General features: G+C 36.8%; 1 protein-coding gene across 1 annotated transcript; it reads left to right on the forward strand.

The window, feature by feature from the left end:
* The first annotated feature begins 370 nt into the window (after positions 1-370).
* LOC140140787 (thyroxine 5-deiodinase-like) lies at positions 371-8,140 on the forward strand. The gene is made up of 6 exons (XM_072162531.1): positions 371-554; positions 1,769-1,988; positions 4,029-4,151; positions 4,917-5,111; positions 6,170-6,345; positions 7,144-8,140. The coding sequence occupies exons 2-6, from the start codon at positions 1,797-1,799 to the stop codon at positions 7,397-7,399; spliced, it is 942 nt and encodes a 313-aa protein (XP_072018632.1). The 5' UTR covers positions 371-554; positions 1,769-1,796; the 3' UTR covers positions 7,400-8,140.
* The last annotated feature ends 7,072 nt before the right edge of the window (positions 8,141-15,212 follow it).

Genomic DNA, 15,212 nt, shown 5'->3' on the forward strand with positions numbered 1-15,212 from the left:
TTGGGCGCATTAAAATGTATAATAACAGTATTTGTCCCAGCAACATATATCCTCAGGGTGTCTTTACAAGCAAGATTGGGCTACAAAATAACAACAAATCACTAGATCTCTTCATTCTGTCGCACAATTTGGGCGCATTAAAATGTATAATAACAGTATTTGTCCCAGCAACACATATCCTCAGGGTGTCTTTACAAGCAAGATTGGGCTACAAAATTACAACAAATCACTAAATCTCTTCAATCTGCCGCACAATTTGGGCGCATCTTGTAGCTAATAGTAACCAATTGTACGTCTAAGAATGCGCTACTTTTTACCAACGACATCCGCGCCTTGAATAGCAAAAACTGGCAACTCGGACATGGTGAAAGATTGCCATAATATATACTTATTATGTTGGCTAGATGATTACAACTTGGCCTCAAATACTATAATATCCTAAAAGTTTCTCCGGATGCTGCATTAAACATCGAGACAGTGGATGTCTTTTTATTTTTGGACATGAAACACGAATGAATATCTAGCAGAGTGTGCGGACATAGCAAATATTTTTTGTAAGTAACACATAGTATAGTGAATAATCAAAATAAATTATGATCTTGTGAGCCGTTAGTGACGTGACACCAGGCTACAGTAGATAGAACAGCAACCTGACATTACACTATTATACGTTTTACAGTAATTTGCCATTTCATATTCTAAAGCAACGGCCATTTATATAATTATAATTTGCATCTATAAAATACAATTTCTTTATCGATAGTTATGCATGGACGGAATTTTTTTTGTAATACTAAAGCTAATGAATATCTAGTATTGCCAATCCATTCATCAATATAATTACCTAATATAGGTGTATAGACGCCTACTATATGTTAAGTGCCTTTTGGAGTGAATTCTTAGTATGAATCTATTACAAAATAGTATTAGAGAATCAGTCGAGCCCAAAGTATACAGAAATACTCTCCTTGTTAGCCACTTACTAAGAAAAATACATATGACAAACTAAGATATTTGTGGAATCACATAATTCCAAGGTCAAAGTTTATATAGAGGTCAGAATTTAATTCATACTCCTCTGGTAATAAGGATTCGGAAAACTGCATAGTTTGACATGTCTACGACTAATCGTTCCGGGATTATGAGCAAAAAGGTCAGAGGTCAGCAATTACATTGCTTGTATCTTTGAATAATAAAACAAGATATTCGTTATTCAATCAATTTCTCTTCTATTTTCAGTCATGTTTATTGCAATATTATAATCCAATTTTAAAAACGTATTAGCTGCCTTATTCCAAAATCATATCGAGGGGTTAGCAGAAGGCTATAATAGCTGCTCTATAGATAAATGACAATGGACCTTTTCGGTAAATCCCATAAGCCTTTGCGAGTAAACCTAAGAACTCGTCATTCTACGTCACGCCGCTCTGCGCCGATGCGCACATCGTTGATCGAACATCATTACTGCGCATTGCAAGTCGGCGTGACGTAAAATGACGAGTTCTCAGGTGTAGGCCTACTCGCAAAGGGTTATGGGATTTACCGAAAAGGTCAATTTCTGCAACTTTTGATGTACACATCTGACACGTGATAGTATTATAAATCTACCAAACTACCAATCAATAAACAAAATATTTAATTCAAATTAAAAATCATTAAAAACGAATGCCTAAAAATAGCAGACCAGCTGCAAATAATTTAATTATAAGAGTGACACCAGTGTTCTATCCTAAAGTAACGAATTCTGTAAATCTCTTTCATTCGTCAGCTGATTCGTTCTCTCTGTACCAGTAACAATGGTTGAAGTAATGAAGAAGATGATGATGTCGGACCCTAAATGGCAGGCGCTGCTCCAACTGTTTTCTGATAAGCAAGTAGCTATACGAGTCATGCAAAAACACAGAGAGATTAGGATGAGTCCTGAATCAATAAAGATGTTTGAGGAAGGTTACGACCCAGCAACATACGATGGGATGGTCAAATTTGCGGTAATGAGAAATGATATTAGAGAGATTGCGATGTTCCAAACGCAGCACGTGGACCGTACGTTTTCACGTACGTTTTTATGTACGTTGTATTTTTGTGCTCCACAAATATTATAGTTTCCCCAAAACATATATTTTGGTAGATTAAAGATCGCTACATCCATATGACTTAACTTTCAAAATGAGACTTTTTCCTCCGGAAAATTGGGCGCGTTGCATGAACTTCGACACGAGGTAAAATCAGCATATTTCAACGTAGCATCTACGTTTTCAGCTACGTTGGAATCCAAAATGGAAAATCGCAATGTCATTTTTTGTACGCAAAGTATCACACACATTTCAATGGGCATTCTCTGCGTGTGGCCATCGCGTATAAATTTAGTCGATTTTCAACACATCGCTATACCTTTATTATAATGATTTGTTATAAAAAAAAGGATCATAATAGTAATTAGACAATCCTTAGTATGTTCATTATCATTGACTGTCTTTATTATATTGTGAAATGGACAAATGTTGTGCATTTTCAACGATGTGTCTACGTTTATTTCGCACGCGGAAAATCTTCAAAATTGGCTAAATACGTGACCTCGCTTCGATACAGGAGAGTGGTTTTTAATACGTCCGATACCTACGTTTGGAAATCGCAATCTCTCTATTGCCTGTTAAGGGCGCACCACTAGATTTTCAGAGGGTCATGGAAGTTTGGGTCAGGCGGAATTTTTATTCAAATAACTTTATATACAGTGCGCAAACGAATTAAGGTACCAGTTATGTTCGGTATATCATAAATAAAGACATATCATAATTGGAACCAGCAGCCAAGAGATGAATCTTTTGGCTCGGATTTAAAACTTCAGAAGAAGGAAGATGCAAATTCAAAATTCAAGAGTTGCGGTTTGTTTGCCCCATTGCATGCCTAATTGATTTTTACACAAAGCATTTTCGAACAAGAGAACTAGCGTCGTGCTTTCCATTGATTAGCAAGGTAAATCTAGCGTCGTGCTTACATTGATTAGAACATAAAGTGCAACTTTTGACTTCGATCCTTCCCTAGGTTTTAGATTACCGTTTCTTTAATTTTCTACCAATGTCAACAAATGAAAAAAAAATCACTACCTCTTTCATAAAGTATTCCGCTCTAAGAAGGATGTATAGATTCGATAAATTAATGCATGATACGACACTGCCGGAGAAGTAGTTTTTGTTTAACCTGAGTGAATGATTCAATGTCAGACACTCTTCCGTGACACCTAGGGTTGGGTGTAGAGATAAACAGGCGTTTACTTGCTCATTCGCTGTCCATGTCCCATTCAAATGCAGTAATGTAGAAAGCGGATAGTAGATTTTCATATGAAAAGATTTAACAACAAAAACGATTCTCTTATAAAATGCATCTACGCACAGATTCCGCCTCGATACACCTGAGCACACAGATATTTCCAGCACTTCGAGTCTAGCCTAGTACGCAGTCTGTATTATACTACACGGTTGAGTACATAGCATCATAAGAGCTGTGTGAGATCTAGTGGAAAATAGGATTCTGTGATTGGTTTTTGTCAAAACCTCAAGTGTTCCCTTTATCCAATCAGATTTTTTATATCAAACGAAAAAAACAAAACACTTTTCTCAATTAGGTCAACAGATAACGCAATTCAATGTTATAGCAAGGCGAATGTGATAAATATGTTGAAAGCTACCTATCCAAGCACATTTTTGACCAAAATGCAGGTTTAAAAGAAGTTTTATTATGTCATTAAATGAAAGTGCACACTTATATTGTCCATAATACTGGCTCATTTTAATGAGCAATGGTCAATTTTCTTTAAATTTCAAATCTTGTGCAAAAAGTTACTATTTTCGCCTGTTTTGTCACACGGTTGTAAATTCAATGAACCATGACTTTCTTAAAGAGCGCTTACAAATTGTTATGGAATATTCGCCACCATCGGCAATTGAACAGGGGACCTGATTTGAGTCAACGGGCGATTGATATGACTGATACGTTTGAGCTCTACTGTTTTCATCTCATTTCCGCCATAGGATATTTACGAGCGACTGGACAGGAAGACTATGGAAGAATGTGGTTTGACGGACTACGTCAAAGACTTGAAATCATTCAAAATCATGAAAGTGATTTTTACTCTTTACAAGAATGATCCTGAGGTAAGACAAGCAATTCCTGCAGGCGACCTTGAAAGTAAATTGTTTGTTTGGTTTTTAGGTCAGAATTTATCCCAAAATATACCTCAAATTGCGCATATCGATAGTCGAGTAAAGACACGAAGCCAGTCAAGGTCAATGGCTCCACCTTGAAAGTACAACAACCGCTCTAATTTAGTAAATGGTGGACTTACAGGTTGGTAGCAACAACACCAAAAACAAAGAGGAAAAATATGAACTTTTTTTTATCAAAGTATATGCTGTGTTGTTGATGGACCCTTTTTGTCATCCAATGTCAAAGGTCATCTGGAGGTCAAATAATCAATTACTCTGAATGTTGAGGAAAACACGTATATATGGCTTCCTCATTAAAATTTCCAATCTTTGGCAATCGCGTGAATGCTCAATTCAGGCGCGGCTAAAAACACCATCGATGCTCTTTTCTTCAGTTTTTCCAAGTCACTTCATATGAACAAATACCTAATGATAATTTGATTGACTTATCCTTTACTTTTAAAGGCTCAGTCACCCACGTTTGTACAGTATTTTATGTGGGACCTAAGAGCACATCAGACACACCAAAATGACATTCTAAATACGAGGAATGTCCGCCTGGTATCAAATTAATAATTTTGATCAAAACTCGCGATATCATACAAATTTTCATAGTAAAATATTTAAAATGTAGACATTTTAGTATAGATAGAAATCTACATCAATGGATCAATCCTGATCAATTTTGATCAATTTTCCGCTTTGCTTTGATAGATAATGGCTGAATTGAAGAAGTATACGGTCAAGATCGGCAATCGATTCGTAGAACTAGACATAGGTAGCATTCCTCAAGATGTCAATTTGGTTTCCATGGAAACCAAACAAGAAATTCCCCTCTCCCAGTTTCATAGTCGTAAATCTCGACCACTGGTTATAATTGCATCGTCACTTTCCTGACCTCCATTTCAGGTGAGTCTGTTGCTGCAAATAGTTACTGCAGATATATTTTTGTCTTTAAAACTGGACATTACTACCTTTCAAGTAGAAATGGGTGTAAGGTGGGTGTGTGTAATTTATAATGATGCGAGGCGAAATGTGATTTTTTTTGCAAAGGGAAGTTTAACATTACTATGTATAACGTGTCGCATTGTGAAAGGTACAAATCACAGATCGTACTATAACAGATAAGTTACAATATTACCAGCTTCTTGCTCTTAATGAAAGTTATGTTGCACTCAATGTTCGGTACGTCTGTAGACTTGAACAAATCATTTGGGTATAAATCCTTGCACAGATGACAATTTCCAAAACGTCACCATTCACTCCTTTCTTCGGTTACAATACACTATGTTTCACTTTCATTGATAAGTGTTCCTTCCGAAACCAGACTTTCAGGACAGTTGCGTCCTTTTTGCGTACTTCAAATCTCCTTCGTTCTCTTTAACAACACAAAATCTCTTGTTTCTATCATTAACAAAACTAGTCAAACTGGAAAGTCTCGGTTAAATTAATAGCTGATTCTCTTACATTCACATTTGTAGCATTAATGTTTTTCATATTTATGATGCAATGCATTGATCACATTGTTATCTGTGGATTTCCCAAATATATATATGTGACCACCCAGCACAACTGAGCCCTGAAGTCGCCAATCATCATTTTTGAGATATTCAACCAAAATATTCTGCTTGAAATTAGCTTTAAAATGATGTATATCATGTCTATTATAATAGTACTTAATTTAAGTAGTGAAAAATCAATAAAACAGTCAATCCTTTGTTTCCTATTGTTTATTGTTAAGTTCAATGGAGCATATCTCAATAGTGGCACTGGCGACATCCGGGCTCAGTTGTGGTGGATGGTCACACATGTGGGAGTGGGGGTGGGGGAGGGGTGTGCTGGTGTGGGAGTGTGTGGGGTTGGGGTGTGTTTGTTATTAGGGGTAACGGTTTATATGATATGCAGGCAATTGTGTGGTTACTTTTAACCAAACTTGTTTCACCTAAAACCTGACGCCTTTTTTACAGACCTGTGTCTTGAGCGGTTCGCTGGCGAAACTTTTCAGTGACTATCAAGATCGGGTCAGCTTTCTGTGTGTCTATCTGGCTGAAGCTCATCCCACAGAAAAATGGAACTTCGGACCACGTCGCTTTTGTCACATGGAGCAGCATAAGACAATAGAGGACAGGATCCAAGCAGTACGGTTAGTAAACTCTGTGATATTTAAATGGAGTATATTAACAGTGGCGAAACTACATACTAGAGCTGGTATGGTTACATTAGCAGTGGCGTACCGTGGCCGCTCGTAGGGGGGTGCAGAATAGGGATATTTTGCCGCTACTTCATCACCAGCCCGAAAAGGTTGACACAATTTTTTTCTCGATAGTTCTTTCTTTCTTTCTTCTCTCTTTTTCTTTTTTTTCTTTCTTTCTTTCTTTCTTTCTTTCTTTCTTTCTTTCTTTCTTTCTTTCTTTCTTTCTTTCTTTCTTTCTTTTCTTTCTTTCTTTCTTTCTTTCTTTCTTTCTTTCTCTCTTTGTTTGTTTCTTTCTTTCTTTCTCTCTTTCTTTCTTTCTTTCTTTCTTTCTTTCTTGGCTATTCTATCTATCATGGCCTTAATCTCCCACACAGGGAGTCTAGATGTTAATGGGAACCATCCATTCGGGTAAACCCATTTGTAAGTCACGTTCCCTGGTTGGACGATTAAGGTCATGTCTTCCATAGGGGTGTTTATGCATGGATATTAACTGGAATAACACATTTTCGAACTACCGTAAAACCCCGTCTACAAGCATATAGAGTGCTTCTGATGAAAGCTACATTAATCCATTATGAAGTTTGAGCAAATAAATTACGGATCCAAGCATATACAAACAAGTATTATTTTAAGACCAATCTATTGTATTGATATATTTATTAATTTAGCTTTCATAAAAAACACTATATATGCTTGTAGACGGGGTTTTACGGTATTCTAAGCATGACCTTCAAATCATTATCACAGAGACCTAATGGCTGCGGACAGTGTTCACAACACATTCACAACCAACCCTTCTGACACCATCAAAATTCCAGTCGTCATGGACACAATGGATAATAACTTCGCCGTGACCTACAGTGCACATCCCGACCGTGTCATTATCATTGGTTCAGACGGCACGCTAGCTTACAATGGGCGTATCATTACAATACAGTTAGAACAACCCCAAGCCACGATGGCTGACGAAACTCGGCAATGGTTGGAACAAAATGTACAATAAGCCAAAAAGAAACTTATAATGTTTCACAAGGTCATCTTAAAATCCTTTGCATCAAAATGAACCAAAATATTATTACACACATGTTAGTTACCAAGCAGTTATTCAACTGACAAAACAGCAAAATGCACTGACATGGAACAGCTTCCTGGACCACATTCACAGCACAATAAATGACAATTTATTGGGCGCCCTCTATAATTTGATTTTATTTTTTCCGGAGAAATAGGAATGTTTAAAAAAATCTAACGCCAACATATTTTAGGTTTGTTTATTATCTTGCATTTAAAAACGAATTAGGTTTCTAGCATGGCGTGTTTATTTGTGCATATTAACTCTTTTGAAATCCGACACCCAAAAATCCAAGGTGGGCTCCAATAAAATATGCAAATTAAGTAAGTGTCCTTGACACCATAATGTGAAGTGTCTAGCAGGTTTAATAAGAAAAGTGCTTTTGGTGCACAAGCCTTCCACTATTTTTTTTTTTCAACTCAGAGATAAGATAAAAAGTGCCTTTTTATTGTTTTGATAAAACACTGGTCTACCTAAAATGAATCAAATTCAATGGGAGAGCTGATGACGCTCATTCAGCAACCAGTGATGCCTGAATGGGCTGATGTAATTCTCACACGATTGGGTTCATTATAGATATGGAGTGTTTTGTTTTTAAGTTTGTATAATGATTATATCGGCAATAAATGGTTTAAAACTGTTTTCTTTACAACCTAGTATTGTCAAGTATTATTCGTTCGGAATAAACGATAGGAATTTTTACCTTGACTATCCTCTACCGTGTGATAGACGACAGGCAGGTCCAATATTTTGAGTAGTAGATGCTATCTACTGGTAGATGCAGTGTCGTTTATTCTCATTCTTAGTCAGTTAAATTTTATTTAATAACTATAAACTATTTTTTAAAGCAAAAATTAAGTTACCGTCATAAAAAAAATTAAGTTACCGTCATAAAAGTGAACTTGTTTACAACTTCACATCTTTTGTTGCGCGTACTGCTATCGCGTGCGGGGATTCCGCACTGCGTCTATGCATACAACGCGATACATACACGCAACTCTATGAGCGTGTTACGCGTTAACAACACTCATGATGACGCGGGGTCATCTACAGCCTGATAGACGACACCCAAAATTATGCGATTGTCCAATCAGATTATGTGTCTACGTAATAGACCACTCCCACTGACTAAGAATTTATATTATCCAACCATTCTAGACATATGAGATGATTGACTGTTTTGTTACCATGGTTACTTGTGATTATATGAAGAACTTGGAAATACTACCTACAAGCATGTGCCCCACAATGAGGGATTTTTGACCAAAGAGACGAAATTAAAGACACCCTCCATAAAAACATTATGTGGAGTGTGAGAAACTATATTGCTGATACAGGCGGCTGTACAAAGTCAAACATGTATTATAGCAAGGTCAATATATTGTATTTTTGTTCAGGGTGTCTGTTTCTGGTCTCTTTCGTCAAACAAAACCCTCATTTATCGGCATGTATGCTTATAGATGGAATTCTACGGTATTGCATAACTTGATCGGAGCGTGTTGGAATTTTAACATTTATATTGGCCGTCATCGTGGATTTGACACCCTTAAGGGGATGTCGTTTTCTTCAGAAGTTGGTGGGTCATGAATATATTGGGGGTCATAGAACTTTATACCAACAATAGGGGCGTTATAATTTTTTTGCACCCAAAAATAGGGGGGGGGGGGTTATAGAATTATTAAGGGCAGGCGACTCAAAATTTTATAATCAAAATTTGCACACGTACCATCTTTTGTTATATAATACAAACTTTTTGCGCCCTTCGCGCGCCTTCTTTACACTTACAAAAACACACTTTTTTCACATTGAAGTGTTGGCACTCTCTGCGCCTTATTTCCGGCAAATTGTTTTTAAAACCGAGATGCAGGGGGGGTCGTAAAAATTAGCTCATGACAGGGGGGGGGGGGGCATAAATATTGATTCCGGACAGGAACATATTCATAACCCACCCCTTCCAAAGAAAATTACATCCCCTAATCCCTTCGGGAAAATTGACACCCTAAATAGTACATAAGAATGGGACAAGTTTAAATGCTACAGATACTGCTAGTGAATTTAACACTTATTTCACATCAGTTGGCACTGCTCTTGCAAGTAATTTTGATGAAATAAATGAAGACATAGGTGAATCATGCTCGTCTTATTTCAATTTCAGTACAATTACCCCCGACTTTGTTCATGAACAAATTTGTAAGTTTTCAAATGATAAAGCAACAGGTCTTGATGGTTTTCATATCAAACTTCTCAAGTTACCCTCTCCTATTATTTGTGAATCTATTGCTTATTATTCATCAACATTTCCATCTGATTGGAAGAGAGCCAAGGTAACACCAATATACAAAGAAGGCGATAAAGGTGATGCTGGCAACTGCTATCGCCCTATATCAGTTCTACATATTATTTCAAAAATGATTGAACGTGCAATTCGTAATCAACTTCAAGACTACCTTAGTATCAAATGCATTCTTTCTCCAAGTCAATCTGGTTTTCGTCCTAATCATTCTTGTGTCACTACTTTACTTCATGTTTAAGATTATATTTTGAAAATATGAAAAATCGTCGTGCCATAGGTGCTATTTTTCTTGACTTGAAGAAAGCCTTTGACACTGTAAATCATAATCTACTTTTGAAAAGACTAAGGGGCTGTGCAATAATTATGAGCCCCCAAAAAAAATCGCTTGCCCCCCCTCTCGGTCCGCCAAAAATCGCTTGCCCCTCCCCTTGAACATGCCAAATTTTTGGGATCCCAAATTCCAAACTTTAAATGGTCTAGATGTATGTTGCTAGCGCAGCGAGCAGGAAATTTTGCATATTTAAGCGTTTCCGTACCGTTTTCCTAAGTCTTTTTAGAGCGTTTTATTAAAAAGGCACCCCGTGAATGCGTGCCAAAAATAGCTTGCCCCCCCCATCGGCTTGCCAAAATTGCTTGCCCCCCCTTTCGGCTCGCCAAAATTTCTTGCCCCCCCATTTTACCCTCCCCAGGGCTCATAATTATTGCACAGCCCCTAAGTATGTATGGTGTTAACGGGTACGAACTTAAATGGTTCAAATCTTATCTAAGTACAGTAATAGAAATCAGTGTGTAAATATTAACTTTCTGACTTTAAACCTGTTAACATATATAGGTATACCTCTTATGACCACTTCTCTTCATAAATTTGGTAAATACTTTACCACAAAGTGTATCATGTAAATATGTCATGTATGCTGATGATACCACCCTTCTTTGTTCTTCCAAAACTGTATCCCAACTTCAAACTGATCTTGTAAATGATTTGAATAATATTGCTGATTGGTTTCAAAAACCACTTAACTTTGAATATCAAAAAGACTAAATTTATGATATTTGGTACATGGCATGTTCTTTCTAAATTTGATGATATTAAGTTAAGTTATTGTGATCAAACCATTGAAAAAGTTGACTAGTTTAAATACCTTGGTGTTATATTTGATTCAAACTTAACATGGTCTAACCATATCAACTATGTTTCTAAAAATATTTCAAAAAGATGTGGTGTCATCAATCGTATTAAGTATTATCTCCCACAGTCAACTCTGACCATGCTGGCAAATGCTCGCATTACCCCATTTTGATTAGTGTAGCCCGGTATGGTCAAATTGTTCTGGGGAACTTGCAAACTCTCTGCAAATCCTTCAGAACAGACTTGAAAGAATTATTTTGTCAGCTGACATTAGAACACCAACAGATGAAATGATGGATAAGTTAAATTGGATTAAGCTTGACAAAAGGTGGTACAATCATTTGTTAGTTATTGTATTAAAGTGTATTAAAGATTAAGCGCCTTCATACTAATCTTTCTCGTCTGTTGCTTCTTGTTGGAAACCGACGTAGACGGCGCTGTTAATAACTGATCATAAATATGCGGAAGTAAGTAGTTGCCACAATCCCTGTTGAGTGTATTAGCCTGTCCCCTCTTTCTTATCCATATTACACAACAGCAACAGACGAGAATGGTCAAAGCTGATCATTCAATTTGAGAAATTGCTGTGATACAGCATGAAACGTCATTGAGGTATGTCAACATCACCTTTTCTTGGATTTGTTTAAGAACATCATAATACTAATCACAGAGTGTCCGTCCGTCCGTCCGCGCGCTATCGCGTTCGCGCGGTGCGATATCGCGTACGCGCGGTACGATATCGCGTGCTCGCGGTGTGCTGTCGCGGTGTGCGCAGAGTACCGACGGGCGCAGTGCGAGCATCGGAAAGCATTACAGTGTGGCTATAATTATACTATTAAATCGTGCAGGTGCATCTGATCGGATCAATAGGCATATTTTCAACACATATATTTCAATACGGCACACGTGCAGAGGCCTATTACAGCAGAACATGACTATTTCCGGGGTATTTTTTTTTGGGGGGGGAGGGTCGGGGGGCTCATATGTGGTAGCAGGACAGGGCTTGGAAGAGGCGAACGATGGGTTTCCAGATTATGGTCAAGTAAGCGTCACAGCTACAAAACTACTAAGTTGATTATTGTGTCATACTAATCACAGAGTGTCCGTCCGTCCGTCCGCTCGCTATCGCGTTCGCGCGGTGCGATATCGCGTACGCGCGGTGTGCTATCGCGGAGTATCAACGGGGGTGCGCGCAGAGTACCGCACCTCGCATCGGAAAGCATTGTGTGGTAAGTTATGGTAAGGCTTATTTTTGGGTCCTCCGATGTGGTAGTAGGACAGGGCTTGGAATTATGGGTTCCGAAGTATTAAAGCGTCACAGCTACAAAACAGAGTTGATAGTTGTGTCTTAATCATTGAGAGACGTATATCGTAGTAGTTTGAAAGGTCAGGACAAGTATTATGGGTAACGGGTGTTGGGTAATTAGAGATAGGCCTATCACGAGAACCGCCCAACCCGAGAACCGAGAATTTTATATAATTGTATTTGGACAATCATGATGAATCTTATTTGCGGACTGCTTGAAATGTTTCCGTTTAAAACGAAAAACTGCTAGTTTCTGGGCTGACAGCAATACCAGTAATATAATTATTTTTTCTAATAAGGCAGCCCAAAATCTCCGCACAGATTAAAAAGATGTACGGGGATAAAGGGACGCCCTGTCTACAGCCTCGTCCCAAATTAAATTGTTTTGAAGCGTTGCCATTTACCAGAACTGAAGATTGACTATTGTTTAATCCATTTTTTAAAAGAAGTTCCAAAATTAAGAAAATCTAATGTTTTAAATATAAATTTGTGAGAAACGGAATCAAAAGCCTTTTCAAAATCTATTAAGAGTAACATACCTGGCTTGTCGTGTAACTCGGTATACAGAATTAAATCATAAAGTAACCTTATATTTTCCCCAATATATCGCCCCTTCATAAAGCCTTTTTGGTCATCATTTATTAAATTCGGTAGGATATGTTTCAATCTTTCAGCAATACATGAAGAAGCTAATTTATAAGTTATATTTAAGAGACTAATTGGGCGCCAATTTTTTAAAAACTGTTTTGCTTTATTTCCTTTTGGAAGGAGTGTAATAATTCCCAATCTCTGTGTCACTGACAGCTCCACTGATTTATAAGCGTAATTAAGAGAACGTAATAGAAACTCACCTAGATCTTGAAAAAAGAACTTCCAAAATTCAGAAGTGAATCCATCGGTACCAGGACTTTTGTTATTTGGCATTTTTAATAGCAAATAATAGCTCTTGATAAGTCAGACGCCCCTCAAGTTTTTGGAGCTGACTTTTGATTTTATAGCTACAGAAATGTATAATGATGATAAGAAAAGGTTGATTAAACAACATGAATCCCTTTAAAGATGTATTTTTAGAATAATAAACTCGGAACCTTAAAATAAAAAGAAGTACCTCATTGTTTTCCAATAATGCGTCGAAAAAAGTTTACAACTGCTAAGAATCAACCGATGAGAATTGGACAAAACCATGAGAATTGAAAATGTTCTCATCAAACTTTCTCATCCAAATGAATGAGAAATACTATGTGTCATAAAGAAAGTTTCTCAGAAATTAGAAAAAGTCCAATTCTCATAGCTTTGTCCAATTCTCATCGGATTTAAAGAATCCTCATCAACGTGTTGTTTACTTAGTCAAGACTCTTTACCCCTATTGCCTCTCTCCAGCCGGGTGTACATATGGGCACGGGCTTTATGTAATGCCATAACAGAGGTAACAGAGTTGCTTTGGAGGAGATGTAGCGATCCCCGCAACATCATTACATGGAGGAGTCTGGTCCAATGGCTTCAAAAGAGGTATGTGAACTTAAGATCGACCCCTTTACATTTCCCGTAAGGGCTGGGGTATGAACGTTTGGACAGTATTTATTTTGGGACATCAGAGCACATCAGACATATCGAATTGCATTCTGAATACGAAGAATGTCATTCTGATATCAAATAATTTTGATTTTTGAAATTCGCAATTTAATACACATTTTATGGCAAATCATTAAAATTGATATTTTGATATTTAACAGTACTTGAAGTAAACTTTATAAATCTGATGATTTATACTTAAAGTGTATGTAGGTGGGATGAAAAGCCGACGATCAATTGAAAATTTTGACCTTTCGTATTGAAGATATGGATTTTTTTCCCAAAACACCAAAAAAAATTAGGTCTTTTTGGAAAAAATCCATATCTTCAATATGAAAGGTCAAAATTTTCAATTGACCGTCGGCTTTTCCTCCTGCTACATACAGTTTAAGAATATATCATTAGATTTATATAATTTACTTCGAGGACTGTTATATATCAAAAATTTGAAAAATATCAAATTTTTATAATTTGTCATAAAATTTGTATTATATTGTGATTTTCAAAAATGAAAATTATTTGATATCAGAAAGACATGCTTCGTATTCAGAATGCAATTCGATAGGTCCGAGGTGCTCTCATGTCCCACAAAAAATACTGTCGAAACGCAATAAACGCTCATTTTAGATCCCTTAAACTAAGAGCTAATCATTGAAGGAATGGCATAACTTGCCACTCAGGACATGAAATGGGTATTCTATTTTGATCACGCCTTACTAGTCCAATTAACAAATACATTTGTTTGTAGAAACGTTGAATAAAATACTTGACTTCGTTCTTAAATTCTTTAATTGTTTAGAGGCATATATATGCTTGTAGACGGAATTTTACGGTAGATTACTAATTCAATTATTATACAAAGTTTCATGGCAAACGAGACACTTCATATCTATAATGAACCCAATCTTGTAAGAATTATATACATCAGCCCATTCAGGCATCACATGGATGGTTGCTGAATGAGCGTCATCAGCTCTCCCATTGAATTGGATTCATTGTAGGTAAACCAGTGTTTGATAAAAAGAAGCGCTAATAGATCCATTATATACCATTCTATCTCCAAGATTTACCTAAAATATATAGTAAAGATTAAAGAAAAGCTGAAAGAGAGGAGGGTCTATTGCCATTTGGTCTAATACCATTTCGTCTAATTCCCGAGTAGTCTATATTCAATTGGTCTATTACCAGAAAGGCTAATTGCCACTTAGTCTAATAATCGTATAGTCTAATGTCTATTTAGTCTAATATTGTTTGGTCTAATAACCAATATGTCTACTAACCATATAGTCTAATAACCATTTGGTCTAATAGTTCTTCAATAACCATTTGGTCTAATAACCGTTTGGTCTAATAACCGTTTGGTCTAATACTCGTATGGTCTAATAACCAGTTAGTCTAATACAATTTCGGCTATTTATTAATAAACTAAATGCTTGTAAGACTA

This window comes from Amphiura filiformis, chromosome 19 (assembly GCF_039555335.1).
Source record: "Amphiura filiformis chromosome 19, Afil_fr2py, whole genome shotgun sequence".
Classification (NCBI taxonomy): domain Eukaryota; kingdom Metazoa; phylum Echinodermata; class Ophiuroidea; order Amphilepidida; family Amphiuridae; genus Amphiura; species Amphiura filiformis.